Genomic DNA, 19,913 nt, shown 5'->3' with positions numbered 1-19,913 from the left:
AGCATTCTTAATTTCCTTCAAGAACTTTTCCCTTATGTTCACAACTTGGCTAACTGTTAGGCACAAGAGGCTTAGCTTTTTGGCTCATCTCAGTTTTGATGTTCCTTCCTCACTAAACTCAATCACTTCTAGCTTTTGAGTTAAGGTGAGAGATATGGTACTCCTCATTTCACTTGAACACTTAGAGGCCACTGTAGGATTATTAATTGGCACAATTTCAATATTGTTGTTACTTAGGCAAAAGAGAGGCCCAACAAGAGGGAGAGAGCGAGAATAATGGTCAGTGGAGCAGTCAGAACACACACAGCCTTTCTTGATTAAGTTTGCTGTCTTATATGGGTGTAGCTCACAGCACTCACAAGTACAACAGTTACATCAAAGATTACTGGTGGCAGACCACAATAACAGATTAACAACAATGAAAAAATTTGAGATACTGTAAGAATTACAAAACTGTGATAGAGACACAACGTGAGCACATGCTGCTGGAAAATGACACCAACAGATTTGCTTGACTTAGAGTTGCCACAAACTTTCAGTCTATAAAAAACAATTTATCTGCAAAGTACATTAAAGCAAAGCACAATAACATAAGGTATGCCTGTAGTAGCATGACACCACACTTGCCTACCGTTGAGGAAATTTAGTGAGGAGTTGGGATTTATGCATAAGAAGCTGTTAATGAAAAGTCCCAGAAAAGGCAATGAATAAAGTAATGTAGCAAAGAAGGAAAACGTACACTTGAAAAAGAAGAAATAGTCAGGGAAGTCCTCATGGAAGAGGAACTTGAGAAAAGCAATGAAGGATGGGTAGGATTAAAATGGATAGAGAAGGAGGACCCCAACCCAGGACAAAGGAGATAAGATGGAAATCAGTGTGATGAGCAGACCAACCTAACAGAGGTAGGGGATTTCTTTTGTGTACAGTGAGAGATAGGGGCTAACAGGTAAAGTGACGCAAACCTGTAGAGATCCTTGAATGTCAGGATGAAGAGTTTAAATTGGTGAGAAGGCATTCTAGACATTTAAACAACTGCAATAACATGATAAAATTGATGCCTAACAATTTTTTTGCAGTAGTGCTAAAGAAGACAGAATAGAACTCAAAAGAACTGAAGGCTGAAGGCCGATTTAATAGGGCAGTAAAAGAGGACAAAAGCTTGGCTTAGTGTGGACCAGTGAAACTAGTAAGGTGAGAATCCAAGAGACTTCGCAAGAATGAACAGATAAAACATGGTGACTGGGTGTGCATGAGAGACAGAGCAAGCGGAGGGATCAAGGTGGCCTCTGAGGCTTCAGGTTTGGTGACAGGAAGAACAGCGGTGCCTTCACACAGGGAGAAATTGATGGCAATAGCAATGTAGGGACAGAAAAAAAGTTCAGTGTTTAAGGTACTGAACTTCAACAACCACAGGATGAACCTAAGATAGGAGGAAAGGTAAGAACAGATGTAGAGTTGCGAGTCATGCACATGTTCTGTCCCAAACATCTATTGAGCATCTTATATTTGCTGGCCACTCTACAGATACATAATAAAATGGTCACTGGAACCTAAGAATGAAGGAGTTATCAAAGGAAAGACAGAAGAAAATGATATAATCATAATTGGTCTTAAGGATGCTCACAGAAGTAGGAAGAAGAGAAGTGAGGCACATAAAGAGAACTAGGATTGCATATCAGTCTCAGCAGCCAAAAGGGATGTTTCCAGAAGATGTCATCAATAGTATCAAAGTCATGGTGATCTTAGAGAGGAGTTTCGGCACAATATTGGGCAAGGCCATGTGCTCCAGGAGACAGAGGGAAAAAGTAGTAAAGAAATGAAGGATAAAGTATGTAGACATTTATTCAAGAAATATGACAGGCCAAAGAAAGAAAAGAGACACTAGACAATTCATTATATATACTTCTTAATTTTACTGCCTGAAAATTTCAATCCTGAACATTTTAGTAATTTCTCTGGTTAATACTTAGCGGCATAACTTACACTGAGTAAATACACATAAAATCAATAATTCTGCAACATATTAAAATATAGACTGGATCTCATTAAGATGATACTTACAGCCCTCACCCTTGGGTAATAGAAATCATTGCAAAATCTCAATTGATAGTCCATTTATTTCTAGCAACTCCTTACGTTAGAAAATCCCTTTATGACTACAGAATTTAACTCTAATCGTAATCAGGTAAAGAACCAAATTTATAGTGATAAGGCTATTATTTTTATAAAGTTCTCAAAAAAAGTGAAGAAAATATACTCACTTAGACAAGTAAAACGCATCATCAATCAGCTGCAGTCTGTGAATAACGGGAATAGCCTGCAGAATTGGATCCAAATATTTGCAAAAACAGATGAGAACATTTTTTAGTAAGAAAGCTTTCAAAATAATAATTTAAAGATCACTGTTCCCTACAAACCACATTCATGTGAATTATCTCATCTATAGAGAAATAATAATTACTGAGGGTAGTTCCCATAATTTAATGATTATACATCTGTTTTTTATAAATGGTCCCTCTGGACATCAATCATAATGTTCCAAAATGGCAGAGAGTTTTGCCAAATACTCCCTGAAACATACCATGTTAAAAATAATAAAAGAGGCAAGCAAATTTAAGGCCTCTCCAAAACAAAAATATATTAAATTATATTACAATATCCCAATTATTTTCAGGGAGTTTGGTGCATAGAAGGCCTTAAACAAATATTATTTAACACTGTTCTGGCAATATTGAGTTACTTTACTCTTTTAAATGATACGATAGCTGTCATCTCAAGATTTTACTAATACGACATAATACTGTATAATAGAACCCTTAATATCCATAGAAAGGCAGAGGGCAATTGTAAACCTAACTGTTCCTGGCATTGCTAGGCCAAGGGACTCTGATCTCATCCCAGTTCCCTGAGGGTGCCCAAAGCCTACATCATTCCTTTAACACCTCCCAGCACGTTGATATATTTGGTCCTAGTAAATTCATCTTCACAACATTCCTTTGAACATCTGAGCAAGTCAAGTTTAATTCTTCTGTTGGTGGTAGTGTCATTCTTTTCTGACAGGAATAGTTATATTTTCTAGACTAATATTAATTTCATTTGCTCACCAATTATGTTGTAGAAATAATTTACCTCAGTTTTTCAATAAGTAAATCTATCATAGTTACAAGAAAACATGACTATAATGGCATGTACTAGTGCTTCCATGGCTTAGAGTGTCCTTAGAAACTGGTGAGAATTTAGCTATTCTGAAAAAGACTTGCAAAGAAAATAGTATTATAAGTGATTTTTGTAGCTTTATTCAAAATCTTAATAATACGTATTTTCTTAATAATTACCATCAATAACCAAATGTGTTCTGAGCACCCAGATTATCTCTGGCTTCTGTCGAACTTAATACATGTATCGTCTTATTTAACCTTCACAACACCCCTTTAAGGTGAGTCTATTACAACCATTGTGATACAGAGAAGAAATTGAGGTACAGCTGGTCAAATGAGAGGTTCATGGTCACACATCTGCTAAATGATGAGCAAAATATGAACACAAGACTTGACCTAGAACCAAGCTCTAGACCAAGGTTCTGTCCTGCCTCCTCTCCTAGAGAGACTGCTGCATATCTCAGAGAACTTTTAAACACAGAGGCATGTGACATATCTTTTCAACATTCCAATCTTACGAATGGTGTCTGAATGAACCACCCAAGGGTACACAGCAAATCAGAGCAGGGCTAACTGTGCAGACTCCTAAGCCAGAGTCCATCTCCACCAATGGAGATTTAGTTTAATTCCACTGATTAAAATCTGCTGGCCAACATTTTATTTTTATTTTTATTTATTTATTTATTTTTTTGCCAGGGCTGGGTTTGAACCCACCACCTCTGGCATATGGGGCTGGCGCCCTACTCCTTTGAGCCATAGGCACCGCCATGGCCAACATTTTATTATTTAGACTTTGCAAAATGATTTACAGTTGTTTCATAATAGAAAGTGACATTGGACCATTACTAATATTTTGTGAATTAAAATCTCTCTTCTGAGATAGGGTGGAAGTGTAACATATTTAGGAGTAAAATTAATATTTTCTAGCATGTACTGAGTACCTATTACAAGTTTAGGAATTTTAATTTTACTCGTACAAACATCATCTCTAATCCTTATGATGAATACACTAGGATACTATTTCCATTTTAAAATGAAGAAATGGAACCAGAATATTTAAGTAACTTGTCAAAGATCACAAATCTAATGATTAATAGGAAAATGTATCCTGATTCTTATCTAGGAAAGTAAAATGGTTTAGGAAAAGCAAAATGAATGCTCCAAAACACAACACATTCAATCAAAATCTCCCCTTTCTGAGAATAAGGAAAAAATTCTCCCCAGTATGACTGGGTGTCAGGGGCAGGAATAAGGGTGAAATCTCTTCCCACCGGAAAGCTAAACCTCTAAAAGGCTAGAGAAGGCACTGTGAATTATATTTAATTAAAAGTGTCAAAAATAACCTTACCTTATGATCCTCTTCAAGCTGTTGATTTAATTTCTTCCAACCTAATTTATCGTAATTAACTCTATAATATCCAGTCATATTTAAATTCAAAATCACCCAGTCATGGTCAGAATCTGAGACTTGCATTTCAGGGAATACTTCTAAAAAGGAATATGGGAATAGTTTTAAATGATACAATTTTTAAAAATTTCAACACATATTTATTCTATATACTCTTAATTCTAAACAATAAACCAATATAACAAAAAATACATATTATCTAAAACATATATTGATCTTACTATGTAATTATATTTTTTCACATGTAATGGCTTTTGATTTGATGCTTATCTTTAAAGCTCTGTGTTCAACAAAAATGATATTTTAGTTTTAGCTATTTCAACATTTTATCATTATCCCATGCCTTTCTGTTTTTGCAGTTTCTGGCCAGGCCACCTCCAGCATATGGGGCCGGCATCCTACCCCTTTGAGCCACAGGCACCGCCCTTATCCCATGCCTTTCTATGTGTACATATACGAAGATGTTTTTAAAATTTGTTACTTACTGCTGTTTTTATCTAGCCAGACTAAAGACTGTGCTGCTCCATTCTTTATCCAAAGAATAGGGACAATCCATGTGTCACTTATTGGAAGAAAACCAAAAATTGGTTAACTTTCACACATAATATGAAAGAGATGATGACACAGCAGACGGAATTCAAGTTCTTTGCTCATTCCCTCTGGATAGGGAGGATGTGGCTCTCAGGATTATTTGCTGCTGTTTTTATAAGCCAGTTTTGCTTAGGCTATTTGTTTATTCCTTTTTTCTTCGTCTCCTGAATTTACTTCTTCTTATAACTTAGGTAGCTACTAAGACTGTCTTGTAAGTGAAATCTTTAAGGCCTGTTTATGTTAAAGTACAGTCACCTGGCTTCACTCAAGGGCCGTTCAAATATGGCAGACAAATCCAAATCTGTCTGTGCCCAGAGAAGTGAAGAGTTATTTAAGAAGAATAGGCTTGACAAATACTTCAAAATACTTTTCAGCCTTGAGCTTTCTCTCCCCTCTGAAAAGTATCCACTGGAATCAGCCAGGACATTTATATTTATTGAATGTCTTCGTTTTTCCCACTTTGGTGGACATGACCTGGATGAAGGAGCCGACCACAGGGTACACGCTAGTCATCCAAAGAAACATACTAGTCAGAGCTTGGGCGGCATTACAAATCTTGCTCAAATTCTCCCACAAGCCTGGTTTCTCAAAGGCTTTCAACTGCGGGTCTGTGTTTATCTGCATAACTAAGGTGCGCACCTCTTCTCAAAGATCACAGAATACGACAGAGAGAAGGAAACTTTGGGCCTCCTGTTTCTCTCTCCTGGGGTTTTAAAGAAAGAGTAAAACCACCTGAAAACTTTGATGGTAATATTTGAAAACTTAAATTACTCATTTGTGCTGCTACTGCACTGAAATGTGAGGATCAAAACTATGAAAAACAGTTGAAAATTGCCTAAGAAATCAAGAAAAGGAAAGAAAAAACAAAGTGATGAAGGCTAGGCTATTTTCTACTAATCATTTCATTTTTTACACAATCCTCTGGGATTCATGCTATCACATTTACTTTACAGAGAAGCCACCTGAAACTCAGAGAGTTTAAATGAGACCCAAGGTTTGAATTTTGGTGAAGTCAGAATTTCAACCCATGTCTAACTGACTCTAAAGGCCTTAATTCTAACGTAGTAGGTATGGCAATAATACACACAGAGCTATTCCTTAAGAATATAGTTACCACTCAGTTGTTTCTAGGGAAGAGAAGACTATCCTCCAACAGGACTCTTTTCTCTTAACAACATGTGGCCACGTGTGGCTCTACCTTACTGCCTCCCACACAGAATCCTGAGTAATTCATTATCTCTGTCTGAAGTACAAAGAGGTATACACAACACCTCAAAGCTCTGGTTGCTGGTGTGGCCTTAAATCCCATGGCAGGGATACTGTCTGGAGTCCCTGCTGCAGGTCTCTGGCCTTGCTCAGGACTCAGCGGCCCTGCCTCCCCTCAGCAGACATCACTCTGGAAAAAGGTAGAACCCAGGCAGGGGTTGTACTTCTTCTCCACTGGTTCCCACTGGATCAGAGGTCAACCCCGGGAAGATGAAGACAAAGGAGAGCAGAGCCACCTACTTGTGGGTGAGAAGAGTCTGATTTTTGACCTTTCCAAGATAAAATGGCTCCTGCCTCATGACGCCTGTAGAAACGTTTAAAGTGATGACTGGAAAACCACTCCGGTGTGTCCAGCTGTCCATTATGGTTTTTACTGTTGCTGGCAAAAGAATTTTACTTTGGTCATCTATGGCCTGTTTTGAAAAATCATCACAAAAGCAGATACAATCATCAGAAAATCCTTTTCAAGTAGCATTCTCCTAAAATAAAATAAACTAGGTGGTTATTCTATTCCTCATTTATGTGGTACGCCCCAGTGGTGGCATTCTGGGTCACATCCAGAACTTTGTTTACCTCTATACGGGGATGGTTCTTTAGGTCATTCATCATTCCCTGAACACATACTTATGGATCTAATATGCGCCACGCTCTGTTCTGGACTCTGGGAATACAGTGAAGACTGCGGACTCCCTAACCTGAGGGAGTTTCACAACAAGGAAAAATGGTTTTCCTGGGGAACTGCCATTCACCCAGGAGCTCCCTATCTCACTGGACCGTACAATACGAAACAACTCAGCAAGAATGTGTCAGAAAGTAGGACAATTACCATTTGAAAATGCCTCCATAGATCATCTTGCTCAGCATTTGAATAGGAAAATGTCTTCAAGTATGACTGTAAAAATAGAAAAGTTAAGGTTAAAATAAATTAATATGCCATAGCAATTTATGCTTACTGCTGTCCAGGTAACAACTATTTTGTACACTCACCTTGAGTGCGCTGATAAATAAATGCTCATTCAAGAAAGCAGAAAGCATCCGGGCAATAGAAGCTCCCTAGGACACAAGAAGCTGTTCGTTATTTGAACAAAATTTAATACCTACATACTGACACATTCCATTTTTATAAGTAATATTCTGGATTGTGCTCCTAATTGCATTTTGCACTTTAGTTGAACATTTGAATTATACCAAAGTATGCTAAAAAAATAATTGACTGTCATTAAGTAAACAGATAAAAGTGAGCAAATGTCCTACATATAAAGACTTTGGGGTACACAGAATTTTTTGAAATGGAAATATTTACAAATTCCATCACACAGAAGGGCTCACCTTAAAAGCTAGTTGTTTAAGGCTATTTATAATGTTAGATGGTATCAAGCATCTAATATGGTCTTGATTAAAATATGCAAGGTGAGAAATTTTAATGATCTTTTCTGAAACCCATTTATTAACTAAAATTAAAGGCATTTGCATCAAAAGTTTTAAGTTGCATGTTAATCTATAACACTTAGAATTCATTTCATGCAGCTTTCTACAAGAGAACAGAACAAAAGGACATTTGTAAATGCTTTTTACCTTGTGGTAAGTAAATAAGTCAAAGAGTTTATTTATTTCACTTGTTGCTGTGAAATTTTCCACCTTCGTGGACACAGCTCTAGGCACCAGGGCGTGATCTTCTCTGAGGATACTATGTAATATGTTAGAAAAAAAGACCTCATTCTATAAAGGAAAAGATTGAGCCATGTTAACTTCTGAGGTGTCACAGAAAACATAATCATCCTAAAATACTTCCAAGAACTAAAAGGGGGAAAAAAATCAATGATAAGTGTCTGAATCACAGTATGCCAAATAAGTGAGGATTACAACACTGTAGGAGACTTTCCTGTTTTATAGCCTTTTTTAATTTCAATTTTTAAAAAACCAATTATGAAAGTTAATGTATCTTCCACAAGGCACCTACATTGCCCCTGAAGAAGTCTGTGGCCAGCCTGATGGGGCCTTCCATAGAACAGCATCTCTAGGTGTTTTTAATCCTCTAGAATACTATTGGTAATTTTTTCAGAAACTTTAAAATTAGTCAGAGTCTCTTATATGGACATTTATAAACCAAAAGCATGCCAGATTTACAAAGATGCTGATGTAATAATTTAAAATTAGAAATAAATCCATAGACTGGAATCTGTAGTTTATGACTCATGCATTAAGAGAAGGTAATTTATTATATTTTAATGAGAACCACAGAACTCTCCAAAAGATTAGATCTCTCTCAATGACAAGGGCAATTTCTCCCTGAAATAAAGCTAGAAGGAAAACCAATTTATAGCCTAAGAGGGGTTTGGCATGAAGAGCCAGAGCAAAGAAATGGAGAAGTGGTACATACATCTGTTCACAGCCCTCAAGATCCACATGAAGCCTCACGTCCTAGGGACTATCTTTGGTACCTCTAGGTTGACTCTCTCACCCCTCAGTAGTGTCAGATTTTCAAATTCTGTTGCACATTGCTTTGCCAATGTTCTAGTCAACCCTTTACTATTAGCATATTATTTTTAGATCAGTAATACCATTGATTAGACTGTTATCAATCTTTGCCTTTCTAGAAATAAGAAAGTAGTCAGGCACAGTGGCTCATGCCTATAATTCTAGCACTCTGGGAGACCGAGGCAGGAAGATCACTTGAGCTCAGGAGTTCGAGACCAGTCTGAACAAGAGCAAGATACCATCTCTATTTAAAAAAAAAAAAATTAGCCAGGTGTGGTGGTGGGCACCTGTAGTCCCAGCTACTCAGGCATCTGAGGCAAGAGGATCACCTGATGCCACAGCATTATAGCCTGGGCAACAGAGGGAGACTCCATGAGATGAGATGAGAAAGCAATGTCTTAGACTTTGTTGTGAATAAGGATCCCTGGGACTTTTGTCAAAAATCATGTTCTCATTCAGGTGGTCTGGATTGGAGCCTGCCTTTCTAATAAACTACCTGATAATGCTGATATTGCTAGTTTGAGAACACTTCCAATAGCAAGGATTTGGAGCAGTCACCTACATAGATCTTATTCATTAAGCCAGGATTTTATTAGTTTAACACTGAAGAGTTCTTGAGAGAGTCTCACTGCTGACCTCTGTGTCATATCAGCATAATATAAAAAACAGACAAAATAAAAACACCCATAATCTCTCACCCCCAAATACCTATCATTACAATGTTAGTATAGGTCTTTCAAATATTATTTATTTATTCCCATAGTTGTAAAAACTTTTTATCCTGATTATTTACTTCTTTTATCATTTTAAAAATTTTGCTACTTCAGGTGGCGCCTGTGGCTCAGTGAGTAGGGCGCCAGCCCCATATACCAAGGGTGGCGGGTTTGAACCCAGCCCTGGACAAACTGCAGTAAAAAAAAAAAAAATAGCCGGGCATTGTGGCGGGGGCCCGTAGTCCCACCTGCTCGGGAGGCTGAGGCAGGAGAATCGCCTAAGCCCAAGAACTGGAGGTTGCTGTGAGCTGTGATGCCACAGGACTCTACTGAGGGTGACAAAGTGGACTGTGTCTTTAAAAAAAAAAATTGCTACTTTGTCTTTATAACTATCCTTTATAAAGGCTTGTGCATGATTTTTTTAAAAAATCCAGAAATATAAATCAAAAGGACATAAGTCAAAACTTCATAGTAATTACACAGAGTGGTCAAATCATGGTGATTTTCTTCTTTTCAAAATATAGCAGATAAAACTTTTGCAAAAGCAAAACATGAAAATTAAGAAATACATAGCTGCATAATATCCTATTGGGTCAATGGACCACAATGGACTTAATCATTTCTCTATTATTAGTTAGACATTTGACTTGCTCCCAACTTTTTACTGTTATATCTACTTTTAATGAATATTTTTGCCCATATTGCCTCTTCCGTATTTTATGATTTTGTGTCCCCCCCCCACCCTTCATGGATCTCCTGTCCCTCTCTTCTCTGCCTGGCATAAGGTTTACACAGCTTCTTGGTGTCACTGTAACCAAACAAGGTAACAGCTCTTCCTCTACACCAGCGGTTCTCAACCTGTGGGTTGCAACCTCTTTTTAACAATGAAAATACATGGTGGCATTAGGAAGGTTGAGAACCACTGCTCTACACCCTAAGGAGCTTTCTACTCTAGGCTTTCCATAAGGTGGAGGTGTTCCAGTCCTACTGGAGGGAAATAGTATGTAAAAGTGACATCAGCTTTAAAATAATAACAATAATAATGATATTTAACTACTGCCTATGGTAATTATGTAAAATGGATCTGTGCACTCACTATTATTTCATCCTGCAACTTGTGATATCCCAGAGATCTATTTCTACTAAAACCTATTCTTAGAAATAATGTGTATAGAATAATAATAATGTGTATAGAATGTCGTAGTGGTTAAAAACACAGGGCTGGAGTCAAGCTGCCTATATCTGAATCCTACTTCAGCCCCTAAGGAGTTGTGAGACTCATAAAAGTCGACCCACTTTCTCTCTCTGAAACTCAGTTTCACCAACTGAAAATCTGTCCTCATCAGACAATAAGAGGACAGAGAATTCAATTAACTGACATAAAGTACCTAGCACAATCCCCAGCAAACAGTACATGCTCAATAAGGGTTAACCACTGCCGTGATTGCCTATCATGTTTTTTTATTATTATTTCTTCAGAATTGTTCTAAGGATTAAATGAGATAACATAGATGATATTCTGTGAGTATGTAACTAGAGCTTAGCCAATGGTAGTTCTCTCAACTGTACATAGTAGATGTTCAAAGATCTGTTGAATGGCTGTATGAAACCCACTTTACAAATGAGGAACTAAAGATCAGGATGGTTCAGATGGGAAAGGGAGGGCAATATCTGACTTGCCGCGGTGTCCCTTCCCTTCCCCAAGTCTGCTTCTTCCTTAGATGAGGCAGAAGAGAGGTGGAAAAAAGTCAGTGAGCAGCGATGTCAGGGCTGGAGCTTTAGAGACCATGGAGCCCTTGGTCCTCAATGTTCTAACCATGACCCATTTATGTCATGCTTTAACGACTTTCAGCTGAAATTGGACCAAGAAAAAGGAAAAAAAACTGGAAATCTGTTCTGCGTATGGTTCTGTGACTCCCTTACTCAATTTCAGTCAAATTACTAGATTAAAAAGAAGCCAAAAGTCTTCATCTCTAGGGATCACTGAAGCAAGAGCTAACACTTTTTAAAAAACAAAGCTTGTGGCAACCTCTGTAAGCATCACAATCTGATGCTCTCTGGCAAGGGTCTATTCACTCACTTTCACAAGCAAAGCAACTGAGTAATGCAGACTCAGAAAGCAGTGATTAAGGAACCAATGATAAAAGTAAATAACAGTTCAAAAAGAAACTAATCTTATAATCTTAGCTTCAAAAATCCTAGTAAATGTTTTCATCAAATTTTGCCAGATACTATCTTAGCCATTGTGGTTGTTGTAAGGAGGTAACTGAGAGTGATATTAATGATATATTCTATCTAATTAATTATTTTAATTTAATTAAAAAGGTAAGGTCTATATTGAAGGACAACATTAAGTATAATCATTTAAATGTCTAAATCAAATCACATCAGTTTGGCTAAAAGTACCACCTAATTACTCCAAATAAATTAAATATCAGAAACATAACCTATAGTTGAGATAATCAAATTGGCATCTCCATCTCCATGAATTTATTTTTCAATGTTACTATTTACTCAAATTAGCCCAACCGTGTCAGCAATAGTATTAAATATGAGTAACTAAAGTAGCATATTACTTATCATTAAAGTCATAGACAACTGATTACAACTGCATAAGTAAAAATAATCTAAAATCCAACATGGGGAAAAGTATATACAAACATCTTACAAGGGGATATGATAAAATATTAGGCAGCCATTAAAATCTTTTCAGAGAAGATTTAATGATTTGTAGAAATGTTCATAATACAATATGAAGTATACAAAGCATTACAAATTTTTATGTAATTCCTGCTTTCATAATCCTGTAATAAAAGAAATCAAAAAGACAACATACATCATCTCTGGTATTATAGATCATTTCATATTCCTTGTATTTTATACGTTTTCAACAACAAATATGCATTACTTTTATAATTAGGAGAAAATATGTTAAATAAACTTAACATACTTACTCTTGGGAGTTTAGGATTGAAGTAGTTAATTATTCCAAATTCAAAATAAGATGCAAAACCCTCTTTGAGCCAGATATTATTCCACCAATTCATGGTAACCAAGTTTCCAAACCACTTTTGGAGACAAAAGAAAAAAAGAGCTTTCTTTAAAGTTATCTTTATAGTAATGCAGGTTAAACAAATGTAAGGTCAAAAGACATAATAAACTTTATTCACCGTCAATAATAAAACTTTAAAACAGTATTCCAAAAGCTTGTTTTCACCCCTGAGGAGGTTACAGGGTATACATTTCATTGAAACAATTATGTTCAATGATTGAAAGCATTTTTGTTTTAAAACTGCAATTTACAAAGTCAGCTACAGGCTCAGCGCCTGTAGCTCAGCAGCTAGGGTGCCAGCCACATACTCCAGGGCTGGCGGGTTCGAACCCAGCCTGGCCCGGGCCTGCCAAACAACAATGACAACTACAACAACAACAAAAAAAATAGCTGAGCTACTTGGGAGGCTGAGGCAAGAGAATTGCTTAAACCCAAGGGTTGGAGGTTGCTGTGAGCTATGACACCATGACACTCTACTGAGGGTGACATAGTGAGACTCTGTCTCAAAAAAAAAAGAAAAAAAGAAAAAAAACAAAGTCAGCTAGAGTACAACATTTCTTAAACTATCTGCTTTGTCTAAAAGTTGTGTTTCATTAAGTAAAGCAGAAGCACCGAATGCTGAATTACCACCTACTAACTCGAGCACCTTATACTCTCAATAGGCTACAACAGGATTTTGCCACAAGCAGTTGCTTAGGTTTTAAGAACATGATATGTGCCATGTGTAAATCACTCAAGCAATCATATATTTTGCAACCATGTCCAATTGCAATTATTTTCTATTTGAGCTGAACAGGGGGAGAAAAGTTCAAAAGGATGATGAACAGAATTAGGAAAGAAAAACAGAATAATTTTGAAAATCAACTAACCCATGCTCTGGTATTTAACCAAATTCTTCTAACAGCTGTGATGTAACAACCTGTATTCCAAAATCATGTGTGACTTAGGCTGTAATAAAACATGATACTTAGGGTGAAGGATCAAAATGTGTGAAAGTGTGTGTTGAGTGTGCACTAGGGTGTGCCACAATCCCAGTAAGTTGGCTTTTCCAAAACTTCTTATGGAGCCACATAGTGGAGATGATTTCTTTCTTGATGCACTGGTATTAATGAATTGGAGAACAAGATACAGATGTGAAAATCTTCATCAAATTGAACACTTAAACTTTGAACGTTGCAATGTGAAAGTACGTAGATCTAACGAAATGAATCACTGTTGACACTACCCTTGGAAATGTGGCTTGAGGATTAATTATTGCTCACTTCACTAACATATTACCTGCGTCCATTTGACCTCTCTCCAACAACAAATAAGTTTCTAACAACCTACTGATGAAACGCAAGTATATTTCAGTGATCTTTTTGAATATCTCTTATTTTAAGGTAGAAGGAAAAGTGAACACTCCTAGCTCTGTATGGATTACCTTTCCCAAAGAGGACTTTGTGGAGCTAAGTTAATCTTTAAACATAAACACACAACCCTCAATAACCATAAGGTCTCATTTCTGTAATCCACCACCAATAGCTCAGATCTACCCAAATCTCATTATGTAGATCCTTCCTTATTCCTACTCACTGCCACACTTTTTAGATAATGTTTCTCTTTTTTAAAATTTAGTATATGGCAGAGTATCTTCATTTCTTTCTATTTTGGTTAGAGCAGCTGGATAATATCTTCATGAGAAATAAGAAAAAACATTTTACCACATGCCTGATGTCCAATCTCGTGGGAGACAATGTAGGAGATCAAAGCCTTTTTTTCGGTCAGTTGATCATCTGGTTGCAGCAACAATACTGATTCATCAAACATCAATAGTCCCCAGTTTTCCATTGCATGGTTGTCAAAAATAGGCAAGGCAATTATATCTAAGTGGATTTAAAAGGAGGAAAAAATAAAACCATCCCTTCTCCAAAATTTGGGATTTCTAAATATAAATATCTCAAAATGAAATACTACTACTAAAAAATACAAGTGAAGATTTATAACTTGAGGGGAGAGAAGGGATTTTTGAAGATTATTATCAAAGATGGAAGCCAGAGAATAGATTGTTTTGACTATATTAAAATAAAATACTTTCTTTTTTTTCTGACTTTATTTATTTTTTAATTAAATCATAGCTACATACATTAATGCATTTATGGGGTATAATGTGCTGATTTTATATACAATTTGGAATGCTTACATCAAACTGGTTAACATAGCCTTCACCTCACTTTCTTAATTATTATGCTAAGACATTTATACTCTACACTTAATGGATTTGACATGTAGCCTTACAAAATGCACCATAGGTGTGGTCCCACCAACTACCCTCCCGACATCCTACCTCCCCCTCCTCTTCTCCCCTTCATCTTGGGCTGTTTTGTTTTATCTTTCATATGGAAGTGTGGGTGATTATATATTGGTTTCATAATAGTACAGAGTACACTGGATACTTTTTCTTCCATTCTTGAGATACTTTACTAAGAAGAATATGTTCCAGCTCCGTCCATGTAAACATAAAAGAAGTAAAGTCTCCATCTTTTTTAAGGCTGCATAATATTCCATGGTATACATTTAAGACAATTTATTAATTAATTCATAAAATACTTTCAATAAAAGACTTATATCCAAAATACACAGAGGGGAGGGGGGAGGTAGGAGAAGGGAGGGCATTTGGGGGCAACCTCACCTAATGTGCATGATACAATGGTACATTTCAAAACTATTAAAAAAAAGAGAGTAATTGTGATGGATATGTTACTTAATTCAAAATATGCAAATAACTCTTTAAAACGCAACAATAAAAAAACAAAAAATCCAATTATAAAATGAGCAAAATATATGAACAGACAACTACTAAAGAAGATATGCAAATAACAAATAAATATGTGAGAAGATGCTCAACGTTATTTGTCATTAGAGAATTGCAAATAAAAACAATGAGATGCATACCTCCTACAATGGCTAAATTACAAATCTCAGATAACACCCAATGCTGAGAAAGATTTGGAGCAACAGGAACTCTCATAAACTGCTGGTGGGAATGCAAAATGGTAGATCCATTTTGGAAGACTATCTGACAGCTTGTTTCAAAACTAAGCGTAGGCTATCTGTTATCATAACAGCTAACAACTGTACTCCTTGGTGTTAACCCAACTGAGCTGAAAATGTATGTCCACAAAAAACCCACACACAAGGTTTATAGCAGCTTTGTTCACAATTGCTAAAACTTGGAAGCAACCCCACTGCCATTCAATACATGGATGGATAAACAAACTGTGGTACATCCATACAATACAGTACTTTTCAGAAACGAAAAGAAATGAGCTATCAAGCTATGAAAAGAAATAGAGGAACCTTAAATCTATATTGCTAACTCCAAGAAGGCAGTCTTAAAAATTATATACTGTGTGATTCCAATTATGTGACATTCTGGAATAGGCAAAACTATAAAGATAATTTAAAAAAATTAGTAGTTGTCATGGATTCAGGAGAAACGATGAACAAGGAAAGCACCAGCGATTTTTTGGCAGTGAAACTGTGTGATAACTGTATGGTAAGATAAACTACAGATGTTAGTTAATAATAATGTATCAGAGTTGGTTCTTCAGTGTAACAAATGTACCACACTAAGCCAAGATGTCAACAGCAGAAGAAAGGCACCAGGGGAACAAATGAGAACTCTGTACTTTCTGCACAACTTTCCTGTAAACCTGAAACTGCTCTAAAGTATTGCCTATTTAAATCGAATACTTTAGTTCACCAAAGACATTATAAACAAATTAGAAAGGCAAACACAATCAAGCAAAAATATTTGAAGCACATACCACAGGCAATTAGACAATTATTTTTAATATTTAGAGAACTCTGACCAATCAAAAGGGGAAAAAAGGTGAATAATTCACCAAGGAAATAATTCAAACAGCCAAAAGTCTTAATTTAAAATGTTCAATTTCATTAGTTATCAAAAAATAAAATTAAAATGATATAACTTAATCTTTAAAGTAAGTAAGATTAATAATTAGAATAAGTGTAGGAAAACTGTCACATAGCCTGCTGATGAGGGTGGTAACTGGTACAATAATCTTGGAGCAATATAGCAAAAGCTTCATGATCTTTAAAAATCTTCATACATTTTGACTAAATCATTCTACTTTTGGAACTTAGACTAAGGTAAATAGTATATATGTCTTTAGTGTTTTAGAAATTAAGCAAAAATGATGGAATCAATCCAAATGATCAGCAACAGAGGACTAAATATTTTGTCAAATAGCTATTTTGGCATTTGGTGTCTTAAAAACATTAACACAAAAGGATAGTTATCCAGATCAGACAACTGAACAGACAACTACTAAAGAAGATACACAAATAACAAATAAATATGTGAGAAGATGCTGTATACTGTTAATAAAAAACATTCAAAGAACAGCGTCGAATCTATGGTACCATTTTTGTCAAAAACAAGAAGTAAATACAGAGACTGAGATTGGCAGACTTTGAAGGTACACACCAAAATGTCAGTTGTAATTATCACTTCGTGGTAGCATTATAGGTGATTTTTTTCTTCTTTTTTGTGCTTTTCTTCCTGTTTTTCCAAATTTATAAATAGAAGAATAGTAACAGTTTTTTTATTTTCCTAATGAAAGAAATATCACTCCTCTAATCCATGCTACCTTTGCCTGATGAACGTTCTCTGCTGTACTAAGTATTTAAGTTGACTTTCCACGTGGCCGAAGCTGACAGTGTATAGTGAAGTGTACCCCGGTCATGACACAGCCTCCACAATTGGTGCTCTGTTACCTTGGGGCTGCTTACTTGCCTTAGTCTAGGGTACCCATCCCTTTAACCTTCCTCTTCCTCTCCACCCACCCCACTTGCCAGGCCACCCACATTCCTCACAAAGACTGCTCTGTTCCACTCAAACCAGCTCCTTTGGTTCTCTGTAACCATTGACACTTCTGCTCAAGCTGTTTGCTATCCACGAAGTCCTCTGCTCTGCATATGAATGCTACCAGTACTTATGGGCCAATCTTACCAGCTATAAAAAGGCATTTCTTACTAATCCTGATGACTATTTTCAAAATTACTTTTTTAACACCAGATGTATAGAATTAGATTAAGCAAAATCCTTGTTTCTTAATAAACTACCTTTGGTCCATACATAACCTGTTTTATTTTACTGTAATGATTAACTCATTATTTGAAAATAATAATAGAAACACACATAAATCTACCACTTAGATTTGGAACAGGAGTTGGCAAATTTTTCTGTAAAAGACCAAACAGTAAATATTTTCAGCTTCTTGGGATATGTGTTTTCTTTCACACACTCAACTTTGGCATCTCAATGCACAAAAGCAGCCATAGACACTAAGCAAGCAAATTAGCAAGCTATGTTTCAATAAAACGTTACTTTTGGATGTTGAAATTTGATTTCATATAATTTTCATGTGTCACAAAGTATTATTCTTCTTTTGATATTTTTCAGTCATTTAAAAATGTAAAAACCATTCTTAGCCCATGGGCCACACAAAAACAGGCAGTGTTCCAGATCTCATAGTTTACCAATATCTAATTTAGAACAATACCAATAAACTGTCTTGGTTCCCAGACCAGCAAAATCAGTACCACCTGGGAATTTGTGGGAACAACCCCAGAACTACTGGATCAGAAACGCCAGGTGGGCTGTAGCAGTCTGTGCTTTAACAAGCATTCCAGTTGGTTCTGACCCTGCGGAAGGTGGACACCCGCTGATCTATGCCTCCCTGGGTGCTCCTTCTCAACTCATCTTTAGTGTATTCTCCCAGAGGTTAACCACTACCTTACATTTTAGGTTTGTTGTTCCTTTGCTTTGCTTAAAAATAATATATGTAAATATATTGTTTACTTTTTATGGTTTTAAACTTTAGAAATAGTGTTCCATTTTCATTGCTATACTACAGCTTTCCATGGTGTGAATGTACCACAATTTATTTAACCATTCTTCTATCAAAGATCATATTGGTTGTTTTCAGTTTGGGGCTATCATAAAAAAGTACAGCTATGAACATGTCTTCTGGTACATTTGTGCTCAAATTTCATCTTGAGGATATACCTAAAAGTGACATTATTGGGTTTTAAGGTATTTTAATGGTCAGTACTACAAGGTAACACCTATGTTTCAAAGTGGTTATAATAATCAACACTCCCATCAAAGCATTGTTAAAATGCTTACTTTGACAACTGAATGAGTACAAAATGGTGCCTCACTGTGGCCTTGGATATTCCTTTCTCAGATCACTTATGAGGTTAAGTATCTCTTCGTGAATTTATTAGCCACATATGTTCCTTTTTCTGTAAAACTTCTATTTACATATCTCTTACATTCTTTTTCTGTTGGTTGTATTTTTCTTATTTATTTATAGATGATCTTTATATATGTGGAATACTTTAATTACCACTTCTTCATCCTCTTTTCTAAAGACTTTTGCTTAGCCAGAACTTTATCTCTTGCTAATGTAACTTGTTGTTTATGTTTCTAACATACAGAAGCAATCTTCCCAACTCAGTTACTTGAAAAGAGCCCTGGACACCTACTTCTTCTATATTCACACAGCATCTAGAAAAGTTGTAGGTACCCAATATTTCCTCAGTAAATTCTCATTAATTGTGGTCATTATTTTATGATTTTATGACTGACCTTGTACTTAAATTTAAATGCTTCAAAAACACATACCACGCTGGGATATATAAAACATGTGGTTAGTCCACTATTGTTACAAATAAAGAACATAACCAACATATAAAAGGGAAGTTACTGTTTCAAAAACTTGCAAGTTTTAAATGCTCATATTTACCCCTAAAAGTAATACCCCACTTTTTCTTTCAAAACTTATAAGAACCCCAAACACCTTACTCTACCAGTCTCTATACTATTTTGATATTTCAGCCCACTTTTGATTTAAACACATTGGACTAGAATGATAATAGCACCAGAAAAAAAAAATGCTGTTCTTTATAATGAACATATGAAAACAGTTTATATGACCTTAAATTCTAAGGCTTAGAATTCGTTGAGCTAGACGCAAGAAGATAAACTAAAAAAACAACACAGTAAAAATAAACAAATGGCTTTGGCATGTGTAGGAAATGTTGGTAGGAAAGGGATTTGTCGTTTTTTGTTTTGTTTTGTTTTATTAGTGACTCGACCAAGAGTTAAATTAATTAAGAAATATTAGTTTATCATTTTCCTAAAGATCCTTATTTTATAGAGAAACTTCTTATTT

General features: G+C 35.9%; 1 protein-coding gene across 1 annotated transcript in view; it reads right to left on the bottom strand.

Moving 5' to 3' along the window:
* LVRN (laeverin) overlaps nucleotides 1-19,913 on the bottom strand; it is an 87,234-nt gene that overhangs the window by 30,704 nt on the left and 36,617 nt on the right. Inside the window, exons 5-13 of the mRNA XM_053567146.1 lie at nucleotides 14,377-14,531; nucleotides 12,569-12,682; nucleotides 7,999-8,142; nucleotides 7,411-7,476; nucleotides 7,250-7,315; nucleotides 6,664-6,836; nucleotides 5,052-5,128; nucleotides 4,507-4,646; nucleotides 2,262-2,317 (exon numbers count right to left, since the gene is read on the bottom strand). Coding sequence (XP_053423121.1) covers nucleotides 2,262-2,317; nucleotides 4,507-4,646; nucleotides 5,052-5,128; nucleotides 6,664-6,836; nucleotides 7,250-7,315; nucleotides 7,411-7,476; nucleotides 7,999-8,142; nucleotides 12,569-12,682; nucleotides 14,377-14,531 — 991 coding nt within the window. The remainder of the gene's footprint in view (nucleotides 1-2,261; nucleotides 2,318-4,506; nucleotides 4,647-5,051; nucleotides 5,129-6,663; nucleotides 6,837-7,249; nucleotides 7,316-7,410; nucleotides 7,477-7,998; nucleotides 8,143-12,568; nucleotides 12,683-14,376; nucleotides 14,532-19,913) is intronic.

Source organism: Nycticebus coucang, chromosome 17 (assembly GCF_027406575.1).
Source record: "Nycticebus coucang isolate mNycCou1 chromosome 17, mNycCou1.pri, whole genome shotgun sequence".
NCBI lineage: Eukaryota > Metazoa > Chordata > Mammalia > Primates > Lorisidae > Nycticebus > Nycticebus coucang.
The sequence above is the reverse complement of the archived record's forward strand: the minus strand, read 5'-3'. Positions and strand labels throughout refer to the sequence as shown.